The following is a 25610-nucleotide window of genomic DNA, read 5'->3' on the forward strand; positions in this document are numbered from 1 at the left end:
AGGGGGATGGGGAGGGAGGGGCGAGAATGTTGAAAAGGGTGGACATTGATCAAGACATCTTATTTATAAACTTCTTTGTTGAATAGCAACTCCTTTGTACGAATACTTAAAAGATAATAAAATATTAAAAAGTACAGTAATGTGAGCATAAAAAATAAGAATTTATATACAAGCCTCTTTTCTGCTTTCTCCTGTAACTTATTTTTTCTTTTTCTCTCTTACCTATAGAAGATGAGGAATATGTGTGTGTATGTATGTATATGTAAATGTATATATATGTACTTTTTCAAGATCATAGGCAATATCAAAGCTGTTGTAGGAAACCAGGAGCTACTCTAATTATCTAATAACTATTCTGCTAGTGTATCTTTATAACAATATGACATTGTCAACAGTCAACTTTCCTGAGATAGAACAAGACATCTTTGATATTATTTTGTTTATCCAGACCTATTTTATTTTCTGTTCCTTGAAGTTAGAGTGTTCTGTTCTTATGTACCTTACTATGTTCTTACTATGTTCTTTTTTTTTTTTTGGCCAGTCCTGGGCCTTGGACTCAGGGCCTGAGCACTGTCCCTGGCTTCTTCCCGCTCAAGGCTAGCACTCTGCCACTTGAGCCACAGCGCCGCTTCTGGCCGTTTTCTGCATATGTGGTGCTGGGGAATCGAACCTAGGGCCTCGTGTATCCGAGGCAGGCACTCTTGCCACTAGGCTATATCCCCAGCCCCACTTACTATGTTCTTTTGATGAATAGTGTAAGTTTAGAAGTTGGTGGGAATTGAGAAGAAGTCAAAAGTCATTTATGACTGTGAAAAGTTAGAACAAAATTCTGAGGCTCAGCTAAAGAATTAGCTGTATTCTAACCTATGTTCTAATATTAGATAACTGGACACACTGTACATAAGGACTAAAAGTGAGCTTCATCGATTGCTTCCAGGCTTTGAATTCTTACGCTTACTTCCTTTCTCATCCCTTGTGGATATATAAGTGTTCAAATGATTAAAAATTAATTAGTTATGGGGAAGAGATGCAATGTGTTGAGTTAATCGCATTATTAGGTACTTGCTATCCAAATTAGAATAATTGTAGAAGGAGAGAGGAGTTTTTCCTACCTTTAAAGAAAAACAGTGGAGAGCTATTAGGTAGAACAAAAGTCAAAGAATCATGCCCTTAGAGTAACAACATGTTTTAGAACTATCACTTTATGGAGAAAGTATTTGTTTGTATATAGACTGACATAACCTACCACAAAAGCCAAGAACCTGCTCCAGAGAGGGCATATATTTATGATAATTAAGATTCTTTTTGCCTGGAGTATTTTCCTCCACTCCCTTCTACCTTCCTGTATCTTGATTTGACCCATTCCTTTTTATTCCTCAGCTTAGCTGAGGAATAAATCGGGCACTTCTTCAGGGAAGCTTTCCTTCCCACACTATTCTTTCTAAAGTCCTCTCCTAGCCTCAATCATCGTTCTCCATCCAACTGGCTGATTTTACTTTCTCCATTAGTGGGAATTTATTTTGTAGGATTGTAAGTTTATTCATTTCTCCTCTAGAATATAATTTCTGTTAGGTTAGAAATCTTACTTATCTTGTTTAACATTGTATCCCTAGTTTTAGAATGATAGGTCTTTAGTATTATTTAAATGATTGGATCCAACTTTTCTACATTAAATTTTAGTCTTAGTGAAAAAAAATTTTCCTTCTAGGCCTTGATGCATTCTGTCATACTTGCCACAGAGTTTATATATCATATGGTCACTATAGCCCTTAGGCCCATGTGAGAGGATCCCCTGAATGGGCTTTGGTATAGTTGTTCTTCACTGAACTGAGCCAGGATAGACTGTTTTATTAAACAAATTTTGTTAGCTAGGTCATGTAACTTCTTAATATTTAGTCATATCCAGTGTGGGCCTCCTTTTATACTATTGTTCCAGGGTCACAAATTCCAGGGGAAGGTTTGAGTGTTGTTTTTAAAATTTCTTAGCCTCCTTAGAATTCTACAAACTTGGGCTTTCTTCTGCAACTTTGGCATATTGAAAGGTTTGAACTCAGGTGCTTAGTAGAGTTTCCCTCATTAAAAGAAAGGATCCTGAGAGAATGGTACTTAAGTTGTCCCCTTAATAGATGAACCCGAATTAAATAATATAAAGGGAAGTAGAATGGCATAGGTACTACTGGTTATAGCTGGTGTGATTCCCAGGCCTAAGATATTTTATTATGTGTATGGCTTGAACTCTAGGCCTGAGTGCTGCCACTGAGCTCTTCAGGTGAAGGCTACTGCTCTACCACTTGAGCCACAGCACCATTTCTAGTCTTCTGGTGATTAATTGGAGATAAGAATCTCACAGACTTTCCTGCCTGGGCTGGTTTTTAACTGTGATCCTTAGATCTCAGCCTCTTGGGTAGCTAGGATTACATACATGAGCCTCTGGCAACCTGCCCCATGTTTCTTTTATGACAATTTTTTTTCTGTATTTTCTATAATTTATATTTAAATTATGACCTATTGAATAGTTTTCCCTCTAATTTAAAAACTTATTATGTCATTTTCCTGATAAGAATCCTCCAAAAGTTTCCCATTGTCTTAAAACCAGGGGCCAGGTTCTTACAAGGCTGACATAAAGTTGTGCTTGATTTGTGTCTCGTCTTAGCCAATGCCATACTTCCTTTCCCTCACTGTCATCTTGCTACATTGGCCTTAAGTTATATAAACAACCCAAAACTTGTCCTGCTTTTACTCATGCTTTGTGCCCCAGCAGTTCTTCCTTCCCTTTGTCCTATCTCATTGTGTAGGTCTCAGCCCGATAGCTGTCATCTCTTCAGAGGCTTCTTGGAGCCTCCAAGTGAGTCACCTTCCCATGCTTTACTGTATTCCAGTTTGTTTTCTTCATGGCATTTATCACAGTTGGGATGTTGTTGTTACTTGTTTTTCTGTCCACCTTTCTCACTGTGTTGTAAACTCTGTAAGGAAAGGGATCATGAGTCTCATTGACCTTTGTGATCTCCACAACTTAGTACAATGCCCAGTATCTAGCAGGCTTTCAGTAAATGAAAGTGATCTACTTTCAGTACCACTGTGGAATCTGAGACTTCATCACAAGGAAATATTATAGCTGCCTTCTAAACTAAAAGTCCTCTCAAATTCCTTTTATGATCCTAATTCTATCCTGCCAGATTGATTTTTTTGAAATACTACCTTGATAGAATCCTTTGCTTCTTCGAGATCCTACAGCAGTGGCAGATTGCCTACTGAATCAAATCCAAATTTCTTTTCTTGCCTTTCAGAGCACTCCTCATCATAATCCACTTTTCTTTTACATAACTCTTTGCTTTTATAGTCTGGCCTCTTTCACGTGCCACCAGTATTTATTCTAAATGCTTTCTCTCTTTCAACATTCAAAAGAAAGCCTACAGCTTCCAGGCCTCTCCAATATTCTAGTTCCTCATTTCCATTTTCCAGCTATTAATCAATTGAAATTAATTCTTAATTTCACACTAGACCTTTATGTAGAATTTGTATATGTGTGTAGTGCTAGAGGTGGAATCCAGGGCTTCAGTAGACAAAAATACTTTCCCACTGGGCTGTTCCCCAAACCTTGGAGTTGAATACTTGAATTCATGTTTTTAATTAGAAGCAAATCAAGAATATGTATTGTTGTGTGTTATTTTCCCTATCTTTAAAAGACCCATATTTTGTCACCTGTTTAAATTTTATTGCCTTTTAATTCATTTCAGGTAGTACGTTCAACTTCTTGAGTCTTTTGAAATTCTAGATTTGTTTAAGTTTAGAATGCGTTACTTACCAAGGCAAGCATTACATAGTCCAAGAAGGGTCTTTTTAGCTGTTTTTGATGCTGGCAGTGTAGGTTAGTGCAATTCATTTATTTACTCTGTTTTTATTGTTTTTTTTCTTTTACCATTACTGGTTTGAACTTAGGCCTTATACTTGCGAATTTTGACCAGCTAGTGCTCCACCACTTGAGCCACATGTGCATCCCAGCCTTTGCTGCTTATTTTGGAGACAGTCTCACAAACTTCTTTGTACTGGCTGGCTTTGAACTCTAGTTTCCAGATCTCAGGTTCCTGAGTAGCTAGGATTACAGGTATGAGCCACCAGTGCCAGGCTTATATAAATATTTGAAGGAAAATGAAGTAAATTTAATTTTGTCTCTATTTATATTCCATATAAACATACATATATGTGGACATACTACATGTATGCAGATTATTTTATGTATATAATCCTGAAATTATGTTAGTATTGCTTCACCATAAATGCATTTCTTTTATTTTTATTTATTTATTTTTAAAGGCTGTGATGTTACAGCCCTCTTTTATTTATTTGTTTGTTTATTTATTTAATTTGCCAGTCCTGGGGCTTGAACTCAGGGCCTGGGCACTGTCCCTGGCTTCTTTTTGCCTAAGGCTAGCACTCTACCCACCTGAGCCACAGTGCCACTTCTAGCCTTTTCTTTATATGTAGTGCTCAGGAATCGAACGCAGGGCTTCATGTATTCTAGGCAAGCACTCTACCATCAGGCCATATTCCCAGCACCTCATTTCTTTTAGACATAAGCAATATGTTACTTGGGAGTAAGATGTTACCTACTTCTATGGTCTCCCTCATAGGGAATAATTAGCACAGGTTTAGGCTAGTCACAGCAGAGGATCACAAGAGCCTAATAGCTATGCCCCTATGAATGCAAAAGATAATGCTAAGTGAAATGAACTCCATGTATGGAAACAAGTGTTATATCACTGTTGTAATTATTTTCAACATGCCATGTGAAACCGTAGCTTCTATTGTTGATGATCCTCTTGTATCCTCTTCCTGAGGTTGTACCTGCACTATCACTGTATCTTATCTGAGTACATTGGAAATTGTGTATACTGGTATTAGAACTAGGAAATTAAAAGGGAATACCAAAACTGAGAGACACGGGATAAAAAGACAAACGACCACAAAAGCAATACTTGCAAAACTGTTTGGTGTAAACCAACTGAACTACTCATAAGGGGAGAGGAAAAGGGGAAAGGGGGAGGGGGAGGGGGTATGAGGGAGGAGTAAAAAACAGTACAATGCCTTATGTATGAAACTGTAACCTCTCTGTACATCACTTTGACAATAAATAAGAAAAAATAAGGAAAAAAAGATGTTACCTACTTTTCTAAGTAAGGAACTTGCCTGAGATCCTCCACTAGTGAGTACAGAACATAAACTGAGAAAGCAGGCCTATCTGATGCCTGAAAACAAGGCTTTGGTCACTGTGCTGTGCAGGCCATTGCAGTGCAGAATAATGACTGAATGCACTGATAGAAATATGTTCATTCTTTCAAAATTCTTTGTTTTCTTGATATCCTATTTTATGAAGTTTAAAGTCTTGAGTATGTAGGTAGCTTTGATAGTGGAATCATAGGACATAGGAAAAGAAATGCCTGGGATACTGCAAATATTATTTTAAATGATTATTCTAAGTTAATTGTAAATTATTTCATTCAATCTCCAGAAACAGCCCTGAAAAGTTGGTGCTGTTATCATTCTTTTCTTTGGCAAAGGAAATTAAAGTTTAATAGAGATGAAATGTCTTATTTTCTCAAATGAGCCTAGGTTAATCCCTGCTCTGTTCTTTCAAGAACTCTGAATTGTCTTCTTGATTTTTTTTTTTTTTAAATCTCAGGCCTTTAAAGTACGAACTTTAGTGTTTGCTAGTAAAGATCTTCTTTTAACAAACAACGCCTGGACTTGTGACTACAGTTCTCAAAGCATGCCACTCTTCTTGACTTAGGTCTCAGTTGTTTGAAATAAATTCAGGACCATTAAAAGGAGTCTGTACTAACTTTTGCTGCAGTGGAATTTATGCCTGCTAGATTAATTGATTGCTATGTCAAAAGTTATATCTCATAAAGGTATCCATTCCAAGGATATTATTAAATAAAGACCAGTTTATTTATAGACAGTAAGTTGTTAAACAATGGATATGTAATATATAATGAAAAACTTAGGCTGTTTTCTTGTCTTTACCTCAAAAATACCATTCATGCCTCTCTGACATGCTTGCTAGTCTGCAAGCTTCTTATTGTTAGTCTAGACAGGACACTGGATTTTTCCATGATATCCTGTTACCCTCAGTGTTCAGTATTGCTACATTTGTGTATGTACAGAATGGAACAGCTGCTTTGTGCAGGCATTCTCAGTACTTACATTCCCACAGTGATAACCTTATTTTGAAACACACTGCTACCCTGTGGATCAGTAAAAGAATATACTCCTGTGGGTGGGTGGTGACCCTTTGATCAGTGTTTAGAGATACAGAAAGAATAATGAAGATTAAATTCCAATCCCTGGGAATCTTACCCATCTGGGAAAATAAGGTCATATTTTCAAAGAACTATTAATGTGTACTATCTAGTATTCACAAAATTTTATTTCCTTTTCTCTGTCACTATTTTGTTTCCTCTGTGAGAAAAAAGGAACTTGCATTATCTCTAATAATCCATAATTAAGACTTTATTTAGACATATGTTCAAGTGTCTAGAAAGGTTTTATTAGCCACCTCATTTCTTTCTTTGGTATGTTTAGGATGGTATTTGAACTTCCTTCTCTAGAGTTGAAGGAAACAAATGGTTACTATCTGCAGAGAAGTTAACCACCAGAAAACTGGAAATAGAGCTGTGGCTCAAAGTAGTAGAATGCTAACCTTGAACAAAAAAGCTCAGGGAAGTGCCCAGGGCCTGAGTTCAAGCCCATGATAGACCCCCCCCCCCCAAAAAAAAGCCAACAAACAAACAAAAAAACTCAACAACACTACACACACACACACACACACACACACACACACACACACAATGTAAGTGGACTATGAGAGAATTGTTTTACTATGAGACAAGGGAGAAGGGAATTTTAGGATACAGATGGATGGTTAGTACATCAGTTGCTTCAGAAAGAATTGAGAAAGGTAAAAATTAAGTTTTAGTATGAATATGGGTCTTAGGAGATTGTATTGGTTTTATGAGGTATCTGAGGAACAGTATGGGCAGAAGTCAAATTGTAGTGGACTGAGGAAACAGAAATGAAAAAGCAGAAAATAAACTCCTCTTTAAGAAAATGGAGTAGTCGGCTGGGTGCCAGTACAGTGGCTCATTACTGTAATCCTAGCTACTCAGGAGGCTGAGATCTGAGGATTGCCAGTTCAAAGCCAGCCCAGTCAGGAAAGTAAGTGAGGTTCTTATTTCCAATTAACCACAAGAAAACCGGAAGTGGTGCTGTGGCTCAAGTGGTAGAGCACTAGCCTTGAGCTGAATTGCTCAAGGACAGCCCCCAGAGTTCAAGCCCCACAACCAAAAAAAAAAAAAAAAAAGAGAGAGAGAGAAAGAATGAAAAAGAAAACTGAACTATATACATACTTGTAGTATCACTCAGCAAACAGAAACTATGAATACATAATATGACAACTTGGATGAAGCTCTAGGCATTTAGACTAAATTTAAAAAAGAGGCAGTCAAAGAAACATGGACCCTATGGTCTCCCTCATAGGGAATAATTAGCACAGGTTTAGGCTAGTCACAACAGAGGATCACAAGAGCCTAATAGCTATGCCCCTATGAATGCATAAGATAATGCTAAGTGAAATGAACTCCATGTTAGGGACACGAGTGCTATATGACTGTTGTAATTACTTTCAACAAGCCATGTGAAACTGTAGCTTCTATTGTTGATGATCCTCTTGTATCCTCTTCCTGTGGTTGTACCTGCACTGATAGTATCTTATCTGAGTACACTGGAAACTGTATAAACTGGTATTAGAACTAGGAAAGTGAAAGGGAATACCAAAATTGGGAGACACAGGATAAAAAGACAAATGACTACAAAAGCAATACTTGCAAAACTGTTTGGTGTAAACAAACTGAACAGCACAGGGGGGAAAGGGGGAGGGGGAGGGGGGAATGAGGGAGGAGGTAACAAACAGTACAAGAAATGTATCCAATGCCTAACGTATGAAACTGTAACCTCTCTGTACATTACTTTGACAATAAATAAGAAAAATAAATAAACAAAAAAGAGGCAGTCATTAAAGGTTTCATATGGTATGCTGTCATGTACATGGCATTATTAAATGACAAAATTATAGAAATGAATGACAGAAAATGGTTTCAAGAATCTAGAGAAGGGATAGAGGGGTGGAAGGTGTGTGTGGTTATAAAAGGTCAACAGGTGGAAACATTAGTGTTTTCGAGGTTTTAAGTATTTTGACTGTGCTATATAATTACACAGAATTCAATACACATGTTTATACAAATGAGTACAGGTAAAACAGAAATTGATAGGTACATTGTATCAGTGTGGTGTCCTGATTGTGTTATTATACTACAGTTATAAAATATTGCTGTGATAGTTAATTTTTATCAATTTGATCAGATTAAGAAAACCTAAGAGATTAGTAAAGCTCTGATCTATCTATGAGGACATTTCTAAAGAAGATTAACTTAAGGGGGTAGAGTTGCCCTGAAAAGCAGTCACTCTACCACTTGAGCCACAACTCCACTTCCAGGTTTTTCCTGGTTAATTGGAGGTAAGAGTTTCATGGACTTTATTGCTCTGGCTGCTCTCCTCAGATCTCAGCCTCATGAGTAGCTAAGATTACAGGTGTGAGCCACCAGTTTCTGGCTGGTTATTAGATTTTGGTTCCAATTGAAGAATCACTATATTAAAGTGGTTTTTCTTGATATTCCTTTGGAATGTATTGACTAGAAGCTGCAGATCATCTGTAACTGGAAAAAGCCTGTGTTAGCATGCCAAGAAATAACAAAAGAGAAGACTAATTTATGACAAAATAACTTGCATTCTTGGAGAGCAATAATTCTCAGTTCAGAATATTTGAAACGGAAAAAGACAGGTTTTCACTCTTATTTCCTTGGTGAAGGGACAGGAAGGGAAACTGCAGAATGGCATTTTATCCCCTTCTTCTGTGTCTTTAGCCAGATTGTAAGTAACATCCCCAGTAAGTGTTTATGAGATGATGCTGTGACTTTGAGTGTGAACTACACAGTGACATACTTGGATCAGTCCATTTGTTTTGATGAATTTAATGTGTAACTACAAACTATGTGGAGTACTTTCTTTCTGGGGGCTGTCATCTTTGTCCCACATGGGGATTTGTTTTTTATAGATGACGGTCTGGGTCTACAAGACTGTCCGTGGATTTATCTAAGAAAACAACATAAGGGTGGGTAGACCATGCTAAGCAATATTATCACAGGATTAACATAATATAAAATTTTCCAGTAGGGTTAAAAATTTATTGATTAAATATTCTAGACTCTGTGAACAAATGAATGAGCATGTAGTGTAACCATAAAGTGACATTTTATGCCTGCCACCAATTAAAGATACATGCCACAAAAATACTTGGCCTCCACAAAACAAACACACACATGGATTGAGTTTCACTTGGAATTTCCTCTGGCTGTTGAAATGTTTGCCAAGTGCTTTGTAAAGTGCTATGTACAAAAGCTCAGTAGGCTTTGGTTTCCCTCTTATTTACCTGGTGCTTATTTGACTGAAATGAGAATTTTATGTCCTTCTGAGCGTATAATTGGACTTTATGGCCCACCATGGTTATTATAACTTAACACAAGAAGTGAAAGTAAGCTTATTCACTTTCCTTTATTCATCTTCATCTTATAACCTTTACTTAGTCAACATGCATTTTTGTGGTAATTATACTCCTGGCAGTGAGACTAGAAAGATGAATAAAATTTGATTGTTTGTGCTCAAATGCAGATCTCCCCAAACCTGCTTGTTATCACATACAACTTGCAATGTGTGAAATCCTGGGCTCCATCCACAGCATGTATAAATAAATAGATAGAAAAATAAATAATTAAACCGGCTGGAAACATCACCATTTGTGAGGAAACAAGAATCACTGACTTTTTAGCCTGGCAAATGTTAACAATAGTGGGTGAAAGTTTGAGGAAGAACAGGATACTCATATCATCTCTGAGGCTCTCCCACATGACACTTGGTACCTGTGAGGACAAATGGCAAGGTGATAGCGGAGTCATGTGGCCACACTGCTTTCAGTAAGTCATCATTAGTGATGGGACATGGCGGCCCCTCATGCCTCTTGATGTGGTGGCTGTAGTCACAATAATGACATCAGTTTTGTAAAAGACACTTTTTGGTCTGTATACTTTCAAAGTTCCTTAGAATAAAACAATTCTGTGTCTAAGTCTACAATGATATTGTGCTGCTACTTGGCCACTTTCAATGGTAGTGCTTTTTTGTGGAATATTCTTACCCTCATTCACCCCTAGAGTAGCCCTTCTTCCTCTGCTGCTCACTACCAACGGAGCCTGTCATATGATTTGAGCTTTTTTTTTCATTTTTTAAAGGAATTTCTCCATAGTTTTTCACACATTTGTATACTATAATCATATCAACCCCTTCAATTGCTCTATCTTTCTCCATTCCCTTATTGTTCAACAGCTTTCAATAGTCTCTTCATACATAGTGTATTTCAATATTATTCATCCTCCATTATTCTCTCCCTTCTCTTCATCTCCCCTGAACAATCTTACTTATATTTATGGTATTATACACATGTAATATATATAATTATACATATAATATGATTATATTACAGATCATCATAATTTATATATGTTAAATACATACAATGCATTAAAATATATTTTAATTATATAATGTGCAATATATTTTACCCATAGTCTAAATTCTACAAATGAGTGAAAACATGATTTCCATCTTCACCTGCTTTCCTTTAAATGAGTTAATTTCAGTTTTAATGGTATATATTTACCATATTTTCTTTATTCATCAATTGTTGATAAATTCTATGGGTTCCACAGTTTAGCTATTATGATCAGAGCTGCAGTAAACAAGGGTATGCAGGTATCTGTCTGTCTTACAAGATTGCATGCCTAAGTGTGATATGTGATAAGCTAGATTAATTTTTAAGTTTTTGGAGAACTTCTGTATTCTTTTCCATAGTTACATTTTTTATTTGCATTTTCTTTATTTCTAAAGATGTTGAGAATTTCTTCAGGTATCTATTACCCATCTGTATTTCTTCTTCTGAGGTTTTTCCAGTTTGCCTATTAATTGGTTATTGGTTGTTTTACTATGTATTTTTGACATGGACAAATCACATACAATGTTGAGCAAGTATTGCTCTTTTTCACTGTATGCATTATCTTCCTTCAGTAAGTTAATTAGAGCCAATTGTCTTACAGGATTTAATGATCTGAATAATTCTTTTTACAGAAAATTCAACGAGCTAGCAAATATAATTTACCCTGATTTCAGAAAAGGCAATTACATCATCAGATTACATTTTCCAAATCTAAGATGCTTCTTCATTACATCAGAGTTTTCATCCTTAATTTTCAAATGATAGTGATCATTTTAACCTGCTATCATTCACATTTAACATTATATACAAATTTCTTACTACTAAGTGATGTTAAAATGATTATAGACAAAATGACATTACTGGATTTTAATTATTTTGAAAATGAAATGTATCAAAATGAAATATGATATAAAATAGGGAATATTGCTATAAATATTGAATTACAATATAAACCAGAAATACTTGCCTTCAGGCTAGTATTTCTTCTCTCCCCATTGCTACTGATATTTTTCTTGGAGGTGTTTTGAACTCAGGGCTTTGTATTTGGCAGGCCAGCAACTCTACCTCTTTGCTTTCATTAGTTTTCAGAGTCTTGCTTTTTTGTCCAGCCAGCCTGGACCACACTCTTCCTATTCTTGCTTCATGAAGAGCTGGGATAGTGGGAGATTTTTTTTTTTTTCCAGTCGTGGGGCTTGGACTCAGAGCCTGAGTTCTGTCCCTGGCTTCTTTTTGCTCAAGGTTAGTACTCTGCCAATTGAGCCACAGCGCTACTTCTGGACTTTTCTGTTTATGTGGTGCTGAGGAATCGAACCCAGGGCTTCGTGTATGCTAGGCAAGCACTCTATTGCAAAGCCACACTCCCAGCACTCTGAGATTTTTATTGGTTGAGATGGGCTGGTTTTAGACAATAGTCCTCCTTGAGATCAGCCTCCAAAGTAGCCAAGATTAAGGTGTGAATCAATGGTCCAACTTTGTTTTTTTTTTTAAAGACCAATTACCCTTTCCTGTCTCTACTTCCTCTTATTTCATTCTTTGTCCACATTACTTCTCTTATAGTTCAGCAAGATTTCTGTAAACACAGTCATTATTTAGAAAACAATTTCTTGTGCTTCTCATTCTTGGATTTTCTGAAGCAAAGGATACTCTTGACTGTTGGTTCACTTCTCCTGTAAAGTTCTGTATGCTGCTGGCTTTTTGATTAGATACAGGATGGTTTTCTCCAGATCCCCTATGAAATCCTTCTCAGCTTCCTGGGATGTCCCTATCCTCTCAGGAGGAATAAAAACTAGAAGACTGAATGGCCAGGTTGATATTCACATACACACACATTTATATATAAAGTTACATATAGTTACATATATACAATTACATATATATGTTTATAGAGACTATAAGAATTGTTTTATCTCCTTAAAATGATTTTATCCAACATCTTAGGTTAGTAAATGATTTTCCTCTACATTTCCTTACTCTTAATTTGATATGAAATTTGCATTTTCTTTCGAATGTCTCAAGGGTGCATGGAATATCTGAAATAACTCTGTTAAGGAAATTTGTATCGTACCTTTTAGTAAAATTTATTATTTTCTTAAAGAAGGGTCTGTCATCATCTACTTGTCAGGGATGTATAAACTACCTAATATTATAATATGTTTTCTGTCAGCACAGAGTACTTACAATATTGTTAATCACTTTTCAGTGTGAACATGGCATGTATTTTTTCCATTCAAGCTTTGTCTGAAGCATTAAGATGTTCTTTTTGAAATTTTCTTCCAAAGTGAAACCTTGTACTAGCTGAGCTCAGTCATTTTTGCTTTGCACCTAAGAATTCTCCAAATGTTTCTCTACATGAGTCTCTCTCTCTCTTTCTCTGTCTGTCTCTGTCTCTGTCTCTGTCTCTGTCTGTCTGTGTCTCTGTGTCTCTGTCTCTGTCTCTCTCTCTCTCTCTTCCCCCCTCTTTTGTCAGTCCTGGAGCTTGAACTCAGGGCCTGAGCACTGTCCCTGTCTTCTTTTGTTCAAGGCTAGCACCCTACCACTTGAGCCACAGCGCCACTTCTGGCTTTGTCTGCATATGTGGTACTGAGGAATCGAAACCAGGGCTTCATGTATTCTAGACAAGCACTCTACCACTCTACCACCAAATTCCCAGCTGAGTCTCTTTTCTTGCCTAGAACATTTCTGTGTGCCTTTATTTTAAAGATTAGTAACAATGCTTTATGAATAAACGTTCTAGAATCAGCTAGAAGGCTCATTCAGAAGTAAGGATCTGTTTCCCAAGGAGAGTACATCAGATGACTAGAGTTAGGAAGGGACAGTGAGGAGCCTATTTGTAAACTTTGGGTTTCGGACTCCTCTTCTAAAGGCCAATGTTTGCAGAGCTTATCCTGTCAGCAATACCCCATGCGAATTGTCAGGTCATGTAGTGTGAGGAGATGTATTAATCTGCTGTGGCTGGCACTATAAGAGGCTAGGATAAATAGAAGGCTCAAACAGATGAAGAGGGATTAAGTATGTGGATTGAGCAAACTCTTCAATCACTGAAGCAGTGATTTTACAAAGGATTAGGTGCTGCTTTTACAAATATTGATTACTGATTTGCTACTTGTAATAGTGATGGCATAACTTGTGCAGTTGCTGTGTTGTAGTGCCTTATGTGAAGTGTACATCATTCATATTAATGGATTTGTCATAGGCATTATAGAAATGGGCAGATTTATTAGAGTAGCAGTTGCTGGAACTGTTATGGTTAAAGTTGTGTCAGCACATCTATTAAAACTTCAGGATTTTAGAAGTTTATGATATAGCTATAAAGTTCATTTCCCAAGTGGAATTTAGAATACCAACTATGGCCTGGCACAGTTTTTATGCATATTTTTACACCAATTTAGAGACATTTAAATTGAAATAGAGCAAAACATTTATACCATTTCATTATTTCTGCAATTGAGGTTGTGTACTTTTTATGTAAAATGTTTCAGATTTTGTTTTTTTCAAAAAGGTTTTGAAATATTTGCATAAACATAATGAGACATCATGAAGATGGAACCCAGGTCCAAAAGTGAGGTTCATATGTCTCATATGCACCAAATACATGTAGCCTGAGGATAATTTTATGCACTGTTTTGCTGCACCTGTGCTTTGAGGGCAGGTGTGGGATTTTCCACTGGTGGCATCATAGCATTCAAAGAGTTTTAGATTTTTGGAGCATTTCATGTTTTGGATTTTCAGTTAGAAATGTTCAACCTATGTCAACAAATTTAAGTTCGTTTCATTTTGAAAGACTTTAAAGTCAGCAGTAAGAATTAGGATGACCTACATCAGAAAAATATACTACTTTCATCTTTTTTAAAAAATAGAGAACAAGGTGTTTTTTTTTTAAACAGACGTTTTCATGCTCTCTGTATGAACTTTTCAGAGAGGTGAGTTGGAAGCTTTCTAGCAATTGTGGTAATGAGCACCTGGTGAAAAGTGAAGCTAGAACATTCCAGGCAGCTTTGTTTTACTTAAAATGGTTTCACAATGTCTCTCTTGCTTCCCATTTTTAATTTTTTTTCTGCCGGATCAAATAGTTTCAGTGAAAACTGTGGCATCGGCAGTATGACACAGCCATGTTTTCATTAGCAGGAAAGATTCTTGATAGTTTCTTAGGAAATTGTCAGATTCTCATTCACAGCAGTATGGGGTTGTACGCTCCCTCCAAGCAATGTCTACAAGCACGCTGGCCCTCCCTACCACTCCCACTGTGGAAGTCATTCCTCTTCTTGATGTTTGCCATTTTCCCAAGATAAAAGGTAGAATTTTGTTTTAATTTGTTTTATTTCATTTTAAAGAGGTTTGTTTATTCACTCATTTTCTCATTAAGCAAAAGTTACCCATGTCTCAGGCACTAGTCCAGGCATTGGGGATAAGACAGTAAGCAGTGAGAAGGCCATTGTGTCTGGACTCAGAAGACAGACATTGGTGGGGTGCCAGTGGCTCACTCCTGGAATCCTAGCTACTCAGAAGACTGAGATCTGAGGATTGTGGTTCAAAGCCAACCTGGGCATAGGACCATATATAATGAAGTATATCAAAATGAGCTCTGAGAATTAGAAACAAGAGGTTCTTATTATATTCTGTTTGCAGTTATTTCTACTTTTTTTGTTGTTTTAGTTTTCTGTACCCTTTGTCTTGTTTATCTGATCAGTGGAAGGGAAAGGGAATCACAGAAACAGCAATACAAAGAATGAACTAATACTCACTAGACACTATGTTGGAAACGAACTTTACAACTTTGGAGGGAGGAGAATGTGGAGGGGAAAGCAGGAGAAATGAATGAGGGGGTAACATTGTTTAAAAAGAAATGTACTCATTACTTGACCTGTGTAATTGTAACCCTTCTGTATATCACCTTTACAATCAAATTTTTTTAAAAAAACCAAAAAAGTAAAATTCATTGATTCAACCACTAACTAGAATAACTAAAATCAACTATATATCTTTGTTTTTTCTTGTGCTGGTTTTAGGGCTTAAACTCAGAGCCTATGCACTGTCCTTGAACTTTTTTTCTGTCAAAGGTAGCCCTCTACCACTTGAGCCTCAGCTCCACTTCCAGTTTTGCTGGTTAATTGGAAATAGAGTCTCACAGAATGTAGTACCTGGGATGGCTTCAATCTGCAATCCTCAGCCTGTTGAGTAGCTTGGATTACAGGTGTGAGCCACCAGCACCTGGTGCACATCTGTGCTTTATCTATTTATCTTTTGGCTTCATATTGAACATTCTCTTAGAGCTTATTAAATATTAGCTATTAGTTTAATATAAACTTAGTTTAAATAAAAGTAAATAAATTTAGTATGTGATCTGAGCAGTATGCTTGACTTTAAAGTCATTTTAAAATACTTCCCGAACTATACTGTCTTTGCTAAAAGTCTAGTGGAAACACACACGTGCGTGTGCGCACGCACACACACACACATACACACACACACAGTTGTTATTTTGAATTAAACTTTTTTCTTGCCCAGAGCAGTTAGGATTAAAATATAGACAGAAATAAAGTAGCTAAGTTACTCTATGTAGGTGATAAAACTTGGTTTAAATTCTTTCTGTGAGATTTAAGAATTTATTATTTAAAGTAGCTTTTACTGAAATAAAAAATGAGAAGATGGACTGGGGATATGGCCTAGTGGCAAGAGTGCTTGCCTCGTATACATGAGGCCCTGGGTTCAATTCCCCAGCACCACATATACAGAAAATGGCCAGAAGTGGCGCTGTGGCTCAAGTGGCAGAGTGCTAGCCTTGAGCAAAAAGAAGCCAGGGACAGTGCTCAGGCCCTGAGTCCAAGCCCAGGACTGGCCAAAAAACAAAACAAAAAAAATGAGAAGATGCCCAGTATTACAAATATATAAAATAGTGGTCTTGTCTTTAAAGTGAAATTTCTCATGCTAAGCCTTATTTTTTTGTAATTTATTTATTAATTAAATATAAATTTTTGACAAGGTTTTGTGCAAAAAGGGTACAGTTACATAGTAGGGCAGTGTGTACATTTCTTGTGATATCTTACACCCTTTGTTTCTTTCCCTTCCCTAGGTCAGATAGACATATATACAATATACAATGTACCAAGAACATATACAGTAGCCATGTGGCCCACGCCAAAGAAAATTTGCCTAGGGCTTTAATTGTAATGTCAACATTAGACAATATGTCAACAATAGTCTTATATGAACGTACATACATAGCTTTTGAGCTATCGTATTCCACTGAGAGGTTAATTTTTGACCTTTATATGTTGAGTAGTTGTTTGGTTTTAGTTACATAATGTTGGGTCGCTGACCCAATCATGTGGGAAATACCATTTGACAAGAAGTTTTGGTTTCACAGACTTGGTCTCTACTGTCTCCCCTTCACCCCATCTTAACAGTCATATATCAGGGAGATCATGCCCCTTTGTTTTCTGTGCTCTAGGCTTGTCTCGCTCAACATTATTTGTTCAAGTTCTGACCTGCGAATAACAATATTTCACCATTCCTAATCGCTATGTAGTATTCCATTGTGTATAGGTACCATATTTTTGGGATCCATTCATCTGTGGAGGGGCATCTGGGTTGATTCCATATTTTGGCTATTGTGAATTGTGCAGCGATAAACATGGAAGTACAAATGTCTTTTTGATATCTTGGGACCTGCTGTTCAGGATAGATGCCTAGGAGTGGTATGGCTGGGTCATAGGGTAGGTCTATATTGAGCTTTTTGAGAAACCTCTATACTGTTCTCCAAAGTGGTTGTACTAATTTGCACTCCCATCAACAGTGGAGAAGGGTTCCTCTTTCCCTGCACCCCCTCCAGCATTTGTTGTTGCCTGAGTTCAGAGTATAGGCCATTCTAACTGGAGTGAGGTGGTATCTCAGGGTTGTTTTTATTTGCATTTCCTTTACTACCAGGGATGTTGAACATTTCCTCATATGTTTCTTAGCCATTTTTATCTCTTCTCTTGTGAAGTCTCTCTTTAGCTCCTTTGCCCATTTCCTAATTGGTGTACTGGGCTTGGAGGGGCTTAGTTTTTTGAGTTCTCTGTAGATGACAGATATTAGGCCTTTGTCTGTTGCTGTGCTGGTAAAGATCCTTTCCCATATGGTTGGCTGTCTTTCTATTTTGGTGGCTGTGTCCTTAGCTGTGCAGAAACTTTTTAATTTGTAGTAGTCCCAGTTGTCAAGTCTCTCCCCTATTTGTTGTGTCCCTGGGACTGTATTCAGGAAGTTCCTTCCTGTGCCTATAAGTTCTAGCATCTTTCCTACTCTGTCCTTCAGTAGTTTCAAGGATTCAGGTCTGATATTGAGGTCCTTGATCAATTTAGAGTTGATCTTGGTGCATGGTGATAGGCTTGGGTCTACTTTGAGTTTTCTGCATATGGCTGCCCATTTCTCCCAGCACCAGTAGTTGAAGAGGCTATGTTTATTCCATTGTATGTCTTTAGCTCCTTTGTTGAATATCAGCTGACTGTAAGAGTGCCATTTTATTTCTGGATCTTCAATTCTAATCCATTGGTCTTCAGGTCTGTTTTTATACCAATACCAGGCTGTTTTTGTTATGATGGCTCTATAGTAGAGCTTGAAGTCTGGTATTGTGATACCTCCTGCACTGCTGCTTTTTTTTTTTTTTTTTTTTTTTGCCTAGAATTGCTTTGGCTATTCTAGGTCTTTTGCTGTTCCATATGAATTTATGGATTGCTTTCTCTATTTCAGTGAAGAATGTAACTGGGATTTTGATAGGGATTGCATTGAATTTGTATAACAATTTGGGCAATATGGCCATTTTCACTACATTGATTCTGCCTGCCCATGAGCATGGGAGGTCTTTCCATCTCCTTATGTCTTCTTTGATTTCCCTTATTAGATTTTTATAGTTCTTATTAAATAGGTCTGTCATGTCCTTGGTTAGGTTGATCCCTAGGTACTTTTTTTTTTTTTGGCTACTGTATATGGAATTGTTTCCATAATTTCCTTTTCTGCTTGTACATTGCTGGTGTACAGAAAAGCTGCTGACATTTGTGGATTGATTTTGTATCCTGCTACTTTGCCAAAATGGTTTATTAGGTGTAGGAGTTTGGGGACTGAGTTTTTTGGGTCCATCAGATATAAGATCATGTCGTCTGCGAATAGGGATAGCTTGATTTCTTCCTTGCCAATGTGCTGGGGTGTGGCGATTGGTCCTTTGGTGGTGGCGGCCCCGGCTCTCCCTTTCTGTACCACCCGATTCCCCTGCCACTCACATCCGATCATGGCAGTGTGGTCCCGTACCTCCCATCAGCTGCCGTCTGTCTCGATTGGTCCGCGCACCTCCTGGGGTTCGTGGAGTCCTGCTGTCTGGACTCGGCGCTCCTGGCGTGACTTTTCGGCAGTTGGTTTGTTGGCGTCCCCTTTCCCAGCCTGGCTCTGTTCGGGCCAGAGTCGGCGGGTGGGGGGAGTGTACCCCGCAGATTTTCTGGCTCCGTGCACGTTATAGGCTCTTTTTTTGTTTTGTTTTGTTTTTTTTTTTTGTTTCCTGCATTTCTCTGTTGCTTCTGGCTGCTGGGTTTGCTGGGTCTTTGATGGGGTGTTGGGTGCTGGAGTTCCCAGCTCGCTATTCAGTTTGAGCGAGTTGAGGTGCCTCCCTACTGTGGTGGTGCCATCTTCCTTCCTCCTAAGCCTTATTTTACAATGATTGAGTCAGTATATTGATCTTCTATCATCTCTGGAAATAATTGAGAGATTTTTGTAGTACTTTCTATGGTCAATAACTCTGAAATCATTTAGATAAAAATATTTAAATTTTATAAGGGACATGCTTAACACATTATAAACATCATACTAATGTCTGTCATTAAATAACCAGAAATCTTAAAAAAATTATATCTAATTTTATGAGACAGCAATCCTATATTAAAGATCAGTCTAAAAGAAAACAAGCTTCAGGTAGGTAATGGAGCAGTTCAGATTCTGGTCATATACTTAAGCATACTCTATAGTTTAAAAAAAAAGCAGTTTTCAATGAATGGAGAAGGAAAACAACTCTATGAAAAATACAGTTCACACACACTTTGGTCTGTTACTTTTGGCTACTATTTCAATGCATATGAAACATTGTATTTTAGATTTCTCTTAATTATTTGGTTCTCTAACATTTGAATTTGCTATTGTTTGGCCTATTTCCATGAAAATTAGTAGCAACCACAAATGAATCGACAATAAGCAGACTCTGAACATCCATGGATCATGTCCATGAGCACTTCTGCACACATATAGATAGTACTGATAGCTGTTGCTGCCTTCTTTGACTCCAGATAGTGACTGAAATCAGTTGGAATTCTCTTGAGGCTATTGGAATTTCTGTGTCATAAAGTAGTTAGTAGTGGGCTGGGAATGTGGCTTAGTGGTAGAGTGCTTACCTAAGCATGCTCAAAGCCCTGGATTCGATTCCTCAGCACCACAAAAACAGAAAAAGCCAGAAGTGATGCTGTGGCTCAAGAGGTAGAGTGCTAGCCTTGAGCAAAAGAAGCCAGGGACAGTACTCAGGTCCTGAGTCCAAGCCCCAGGACTGGTTAAAAAAAAAAAAAGCCGTTAGTAGAGGCTAATTTGGGTCATTCTAATGGTTATTCAGTTTTTTCTTGGTAGGTTTCAGAGTGACTCAGTAGAAAGAAAGGAGACTAACAGACGGTAAAGCTATGATTGCAGCCTCAGCTTTTGCCCAGTATCATTACGTAGGCTGCTGTGTCAGTTTTTAAAGCCTTAGTCTCAAGACATAACCCTCCTGGGAATGCTATGGTTCTGTTAACCTGAAGTTGACCATCTTTATGTCTAAGAATAGTATGAGTGCGCTCCTTTCCGCCCCCCGCCCCAAGTATCACAAAAGCCTGAGCTCACATCCATACTACTTGTATGCTAATTGGTTAATCCCTCCTAAGGAAATAAATAGTGGTAATTGAGAAAAGAAGTGTTATGAAGGGTGCTAAAGTAGCATCATTAGTCAACTTTCAAGAGTTACAATTATTGTTTTCTAAAGGATATTGTTTTATATGTATACTCAATCAATATGTAATAGCTTCCTTTTGCCACCAAAGAACCAATGCAATTATTTGAAATTCCTTTTCCATATGGAGGAGAGGATTATTAGAATATGAAAAATATTTAAGTTAAATACATATTTTTCAAAGATGTTCCAACTAAGATCCTAGATAGAAATTAAACCTTCAGAGTGACAGGAAACTGTTCCAATGCTAGATATAAAAGAAGCAACCAGTTGCTCTACAAAAGTATGTCATGAATAGTTGGCATATTTGGTATCATTGAAAGTTGACTCCATTTTACACCTTGACCATTTGTTGAAGTCCAAGAATTCCATGGAGCCATTGGAGTGAGAGAGCCTTAGACTTGATTTAACTTGAGTTTTTCATGTTTTAGATGAGGAAAATGAGCCCTAGAGATGCCAAATAACTTGTTTAAGGTCACACATTTTTGCAACTGAGACTTCACTATAGACTTCTTCAATCAATGGGTTGAATAGTAAAGTTAGTATTAATGTCAAGCCAAACTTCTGGGACTCTACTGTTAAGCCAGTTAATTAGTATTTATATTCAAGTTAATTTTAGACTTCTCCCACTTCTTGATACCATGGTCTTTTCACTTTTTTGTTTGTTTACTTTGCAGATATTGTAGTGATATTTTTTCAACCTAAAACCTCTTAAGAATAATTAAAAAATGCCAACAGCTCTGTACCTTTGTATCTTCTAGGTATTCGGTAGAACATTTAGGTAGAAACAGGGAAATGACATCAAAGTTTGCTCCTGTCTGAGTGAACCTCACTTGGGAATGACAAGCCAAGTCACAGAATAAGGCAAAGTTATAGACTGTACCCACTCTCCTCTTCAGCCAAAACACTAGTAAGCATCTGTGTATAATCAGGATGGACAGTGGACACAAAATAGCATTTTTCAACTTTAGGCAAACTAAGGATGTGTTGGGGTTATATTGAATTATGAAATGGTACCTGAAAACTTACTTCACTTGCGATGACCACTTACTAAGAAGCTTTAGACAATAAAGTAGCCACGAGTGGGGAGGAGAAGATACAGGAGAGGATATTCCCAGCATGAAATGATAGTACTGTTAAAAAATTGAAGCCTAATATGATGTTACTAAGTATAAAGCAAGTAAGATACTGTTTAAAAAGAAAAAGGATCTATTTACCAAACTTGGGAAACTTGAAATAGTAGAAAAAAGTATTTTTTGAAGTTGATCACATGAGGTTTGTCACAGTAAGGGGCTCAGGATTCCAGCCATAAGGTGAAAGTGAAGAATTTAAAAGGGTGTAGAAAAATTTCATCCATGTTTTTTCTGTTTGAATTGAGGGAAGAGTATAATGGAGTGAGGGAAAGAGAAAAAGGTGGGGAAGGCTGATGTTAAGGAGCTTATATACTTTTTCGAGTTTAAGGATGAACTTGTATCATGTAATATCTGAGAATATTTGACTGAGAAGACTAGAATCCTAACAGCATAAAAGGTCTCATAAGCAAAATCATCTTTTTTTTAAATAGAAAACTCAAGTGATGTGTATAGCTACTCCAAAAAGTTTTAATTTCTTCCCTCCTTTCCCACTTTTTCCTTTGCTCCCTCTTCTTTGCCTCTCTTCTTTTTTTTGATCAGTAACTTTTTGCAGTGGAAAGCTATGTTAAAGATGTCAGTTTCTCTTTAGAATATTTTTCTTAATGATTTAGAGAGCATTTGTCATACATGTTAATTTGTCCAATAGAAGTACAAATATTGTGAGACTACTCAGTGAGACAAAATCATAACACAGTTACCCTCAATAGTTTAATGACTGACAGACTTATTCATGTAGACAAAATTTCTGCATATGATTTTTTATGCTCAAAAATATTACAGTAAGTTTGTACCTTTGTATGAATCAAGTTTATACTGGAAAACAATAATGACTACAATTTATTGAACATCTATTCAAGTGTTAATAATAGCTTTTCCTAAAATTATATATATATACGTATTTGAAAATAATTGCTCTATTTTAAACATATTTAAAATGCATTGATTTGTGTTTACTGAGTGAAATTTATTCATCAGGAAACTGAAGTTAGTGCTTTGGTGTAAGTTTACTTTCATAAGGAAAAGTGCATATGAGTTCATAACTATTGTACTGTGGTTTCTTGATATTAAAAATATTAAAATTCTGTGATAAAATGTATGTTATAAACTAATAATGAAATATGTTTTCTATCATAAGCCATATTAATACTTTTCTTTGGGATGCATTCTATGGAATCTTTCATTAGATTTTGTTTTACTTACTTGGATTCTAGAAAGTGCTGAGGATAAATATTATATTTGCAATACAATTTATAAGGCTAGTGAACACAAAATTACTGCTACTGGGTACTCATGTTACTCATGACCATGAGTAGATTTAAATTTTAGTTTTTATAGGGATCCAGTGCTTATTTATGATATTTCTATCAGTTCTACCTAGTTGTAGATTCTTAAATGTCCTAGCAAAACCTAAAGCATACTCACTCAGTTGGTAAAATATTTCTGTGACTACAACTAGGAGAGTGATGATTTGATATATAGTGGGAGAAACAAATTTTAGCATATGATGTTGTGGGCAATTAGTTTATGTTTTAGAAATAGGGATAGGTATCATTATGCATTGAAATTCTTTAGTCAATCCAATAGAAATGTAAAGAAATTTATATGGTTTATTTGAAACTCCTGACTTCTCTTATCAGGGATTTATTGTGTTTTTCATAATAGTTTCTAAGTTCTGTTGTTACAGAATGAATATAGGTTGAAAAGTATCACCCTTTTGAGATTGTTCAGTTACAGAATATTTTTGTATTAGGCACAGTAATATATTAAGGTACAGGACTAGAGAATATTATTTTGCTCTCGAGATTTGCAGCAGGAAGAGAGTGACTAGTCTGTGGAATGAATCTTACAGAAGGCTGATAAGTCTGAATTTAAGCAGTTTTAGTAATTAAAAGTTCACTGAATTAAACGAGGTCTGGTACTTGTTTTTTCTAAAATGGATTACCCACTTTGTTCCTTCCTCACTTCCCACAGGTAACCAATTTCCTCCAATTGCGGCACAAGATCTTCCTTTTGTTCTAAAGGCTGGCTACCTTGAAAAACGCAGGAAAGGTAAGCCATAGATTCTAAGGGAAAAAAATGTGTAAACTTTCATAAAGCCTTTTTGTAGTATATGTATAGAGCTCATGTTCTCTGTTATGCGATTGAAGACTTTAGGACTATAAGAAAATCTGGATGACATATCAAAACCATAACAACAAAACTTTTAGTTTTGAATAATTTTTAATAACAAAACAATAGACCAGTTGTTAGCTTTGTCTATTTATAAAATATTCAGGAACCGTAGTGTCTTGCAACTTCTATGAAAGCTTTGGCCCATGACTGTTTCAAGGATGGGATTTCTTACCATTATCCCACCCAGCTGAGCAGTGAGCTATCCTGCACTCAGCCTGATGGACCGCAGGTCTGCTGTGGTTCAGATCAAGCCTGGCATCTTGTCTGCCATTGTCTATTACCCATTTCAGTGTTCCTCTCCATTGGCCATGATAATTGGGAGTTGACCAGATGGCCTCTCTCTTTCAACACCAACATTTAATGAAAATGAAGTATGGAGATGGTATTGGGATACAGGAAATGAAAATGGAAAGTCTCTTCATTACCATCCGCTTATTTCTCAGGTGGTCTTTTTTTAGGCCCTTCCATTTATATTCTATTTGCTTTTCTTAATTTTCTTAGCTGAATTTTAAAGCTGAAAGAAATAGTAGAAATAATCGAGGTTAGTTCTTTTTCGTTCCCTTTTATAACACATGAGAAAATGAGACCTAGATGAATCAATTATCTCAAGACTGTGTAATTAAATAAAGCCTTTAAAAAACTTGTCAGGGAAGTTGGTGGCAATGTGACAGCTTAACTCTGCTGCACTTTACTTCTTCGTTTTTTTGTTGTTTGTTACAAATTAGTCACAGAATTGGAGCTAAAAAGAACCACTGAAATTATATTATGGTCAGGAAATGGCTTTATGTTTATGTAAGTCACATATATTATCTAAACTGTTCTTTCCCTTTCTTATAACAGATCACAGCTTCCTTGGATTTGAGTGGCAGAAACGGTGGTGTGCTCTCAGTAAAACAGTGTTCTATTATTATGGAAGTGACAAAGGTAAGTTGGTGTTCAGTATAGCAAGTTCTATAGTGTGAAGGGCTGGCAGAAAAAAAATTGAAGATATACAGTAAGGACAACTGAGAATTTTTTAAAAACAATTACAGATTAAGACTGTTTATTTTCTAAGATTAATTTATAATTCATTTTCATTATTTGACAAATGCTTTGAATTCAAACATGCCTCCAGAGTTAACACAATTATGTCTTAGGAAAGAGACAATTAGGAAGGCGAGTAAAATCCTTTCAATCCATGTGGCCTTGAATCTTAGAAATATTTACCATCCAGGCTACCTTTGAAAAGTTTTGGAACAAGCAAAGACCTTACAGATGTTAGGGCCTTGAAGACAGGAAAAGAAAATGTTAAGTAATTTCGGATAAAACTCGGTGCATACAATACCTTTCTGGTCTCCCATTACAGATGTCAATAATAATAGCAAACATAGAGAGAGTGTTTATATTCGAGACCCTGTCTAAGCACTTTCATTATCCACATAGCAAGATATACTATTAACTTAATTCACAACAGCTAGTTGGTACTATTAGCTCATTTTTTTTTTCTGTTAGGGAAACTTAGATGTTCAATTTGTGCAAAGTTACAAAGCTAGTAAATGACATATCTAAGCAATATGTTTAGAAACAAGATATACTTTATAATATATTAATTAAATATCATTTTAGATTTAGCTCATATTATTTTATATATCTTCTTTGAAAAATAGTAAAAGTTTATGAA

At 36.5% G+C, this 25610-nt stretch overlaps 1 protein-coding gene and 1 long non-coding RNA gene across 2 annotated transcripts in view; both read left to right on the forward strand.

Moving 5' to 3' along the window:
• Positions 1 to 25610, forward strand: part of Skap2 (src kinase associated phosphoprotein 2) — a 164171-nt gene that overhangs the window by 59816 nt on the left and 78745 nt on the right. Inside the window, exons 5-6 of the mRNA XM_048339646.1 lie at positions 23750 to 23827; positions 24791 to 24874. Of these exons, the coding sequence (XP_048195603.1) occupies positions 23750 to 23827; positions 24791 to 24874 (162 nt within the window). The remainder of the gene's footprint in view (positions 1 to 23749; positions 23828 to 24790; positions 24875 to 25610) is intronic.
• LOC125346800 lies at positions 5699 to 20029 on the forward strand. The gene is made up of 3 exons (XR_007210035.1): positions 5699 to 5711; positions 8304 to 8308; positions 19869 to 20029. It is a non-coding gene; the product is annotated as an uncharacterized LOC125346800 (long non-coding RNA).

The sequence above is a fragment of the Perognathus longimembris genome, chromosome 2 (genome assembly GCF_023159225.1).
Source record: "Perognathus longimembris pacificus isolate PPM17 chromosome 2, ASM2315922v1, whole genome shotgun sequence".
Classification (NCBI taxonomy): Eukaryota; Metazoa; Chordata; class Mammalia; order Rodentia; family Heteromyidae; genus Perognathus; species Perognathus longimembris.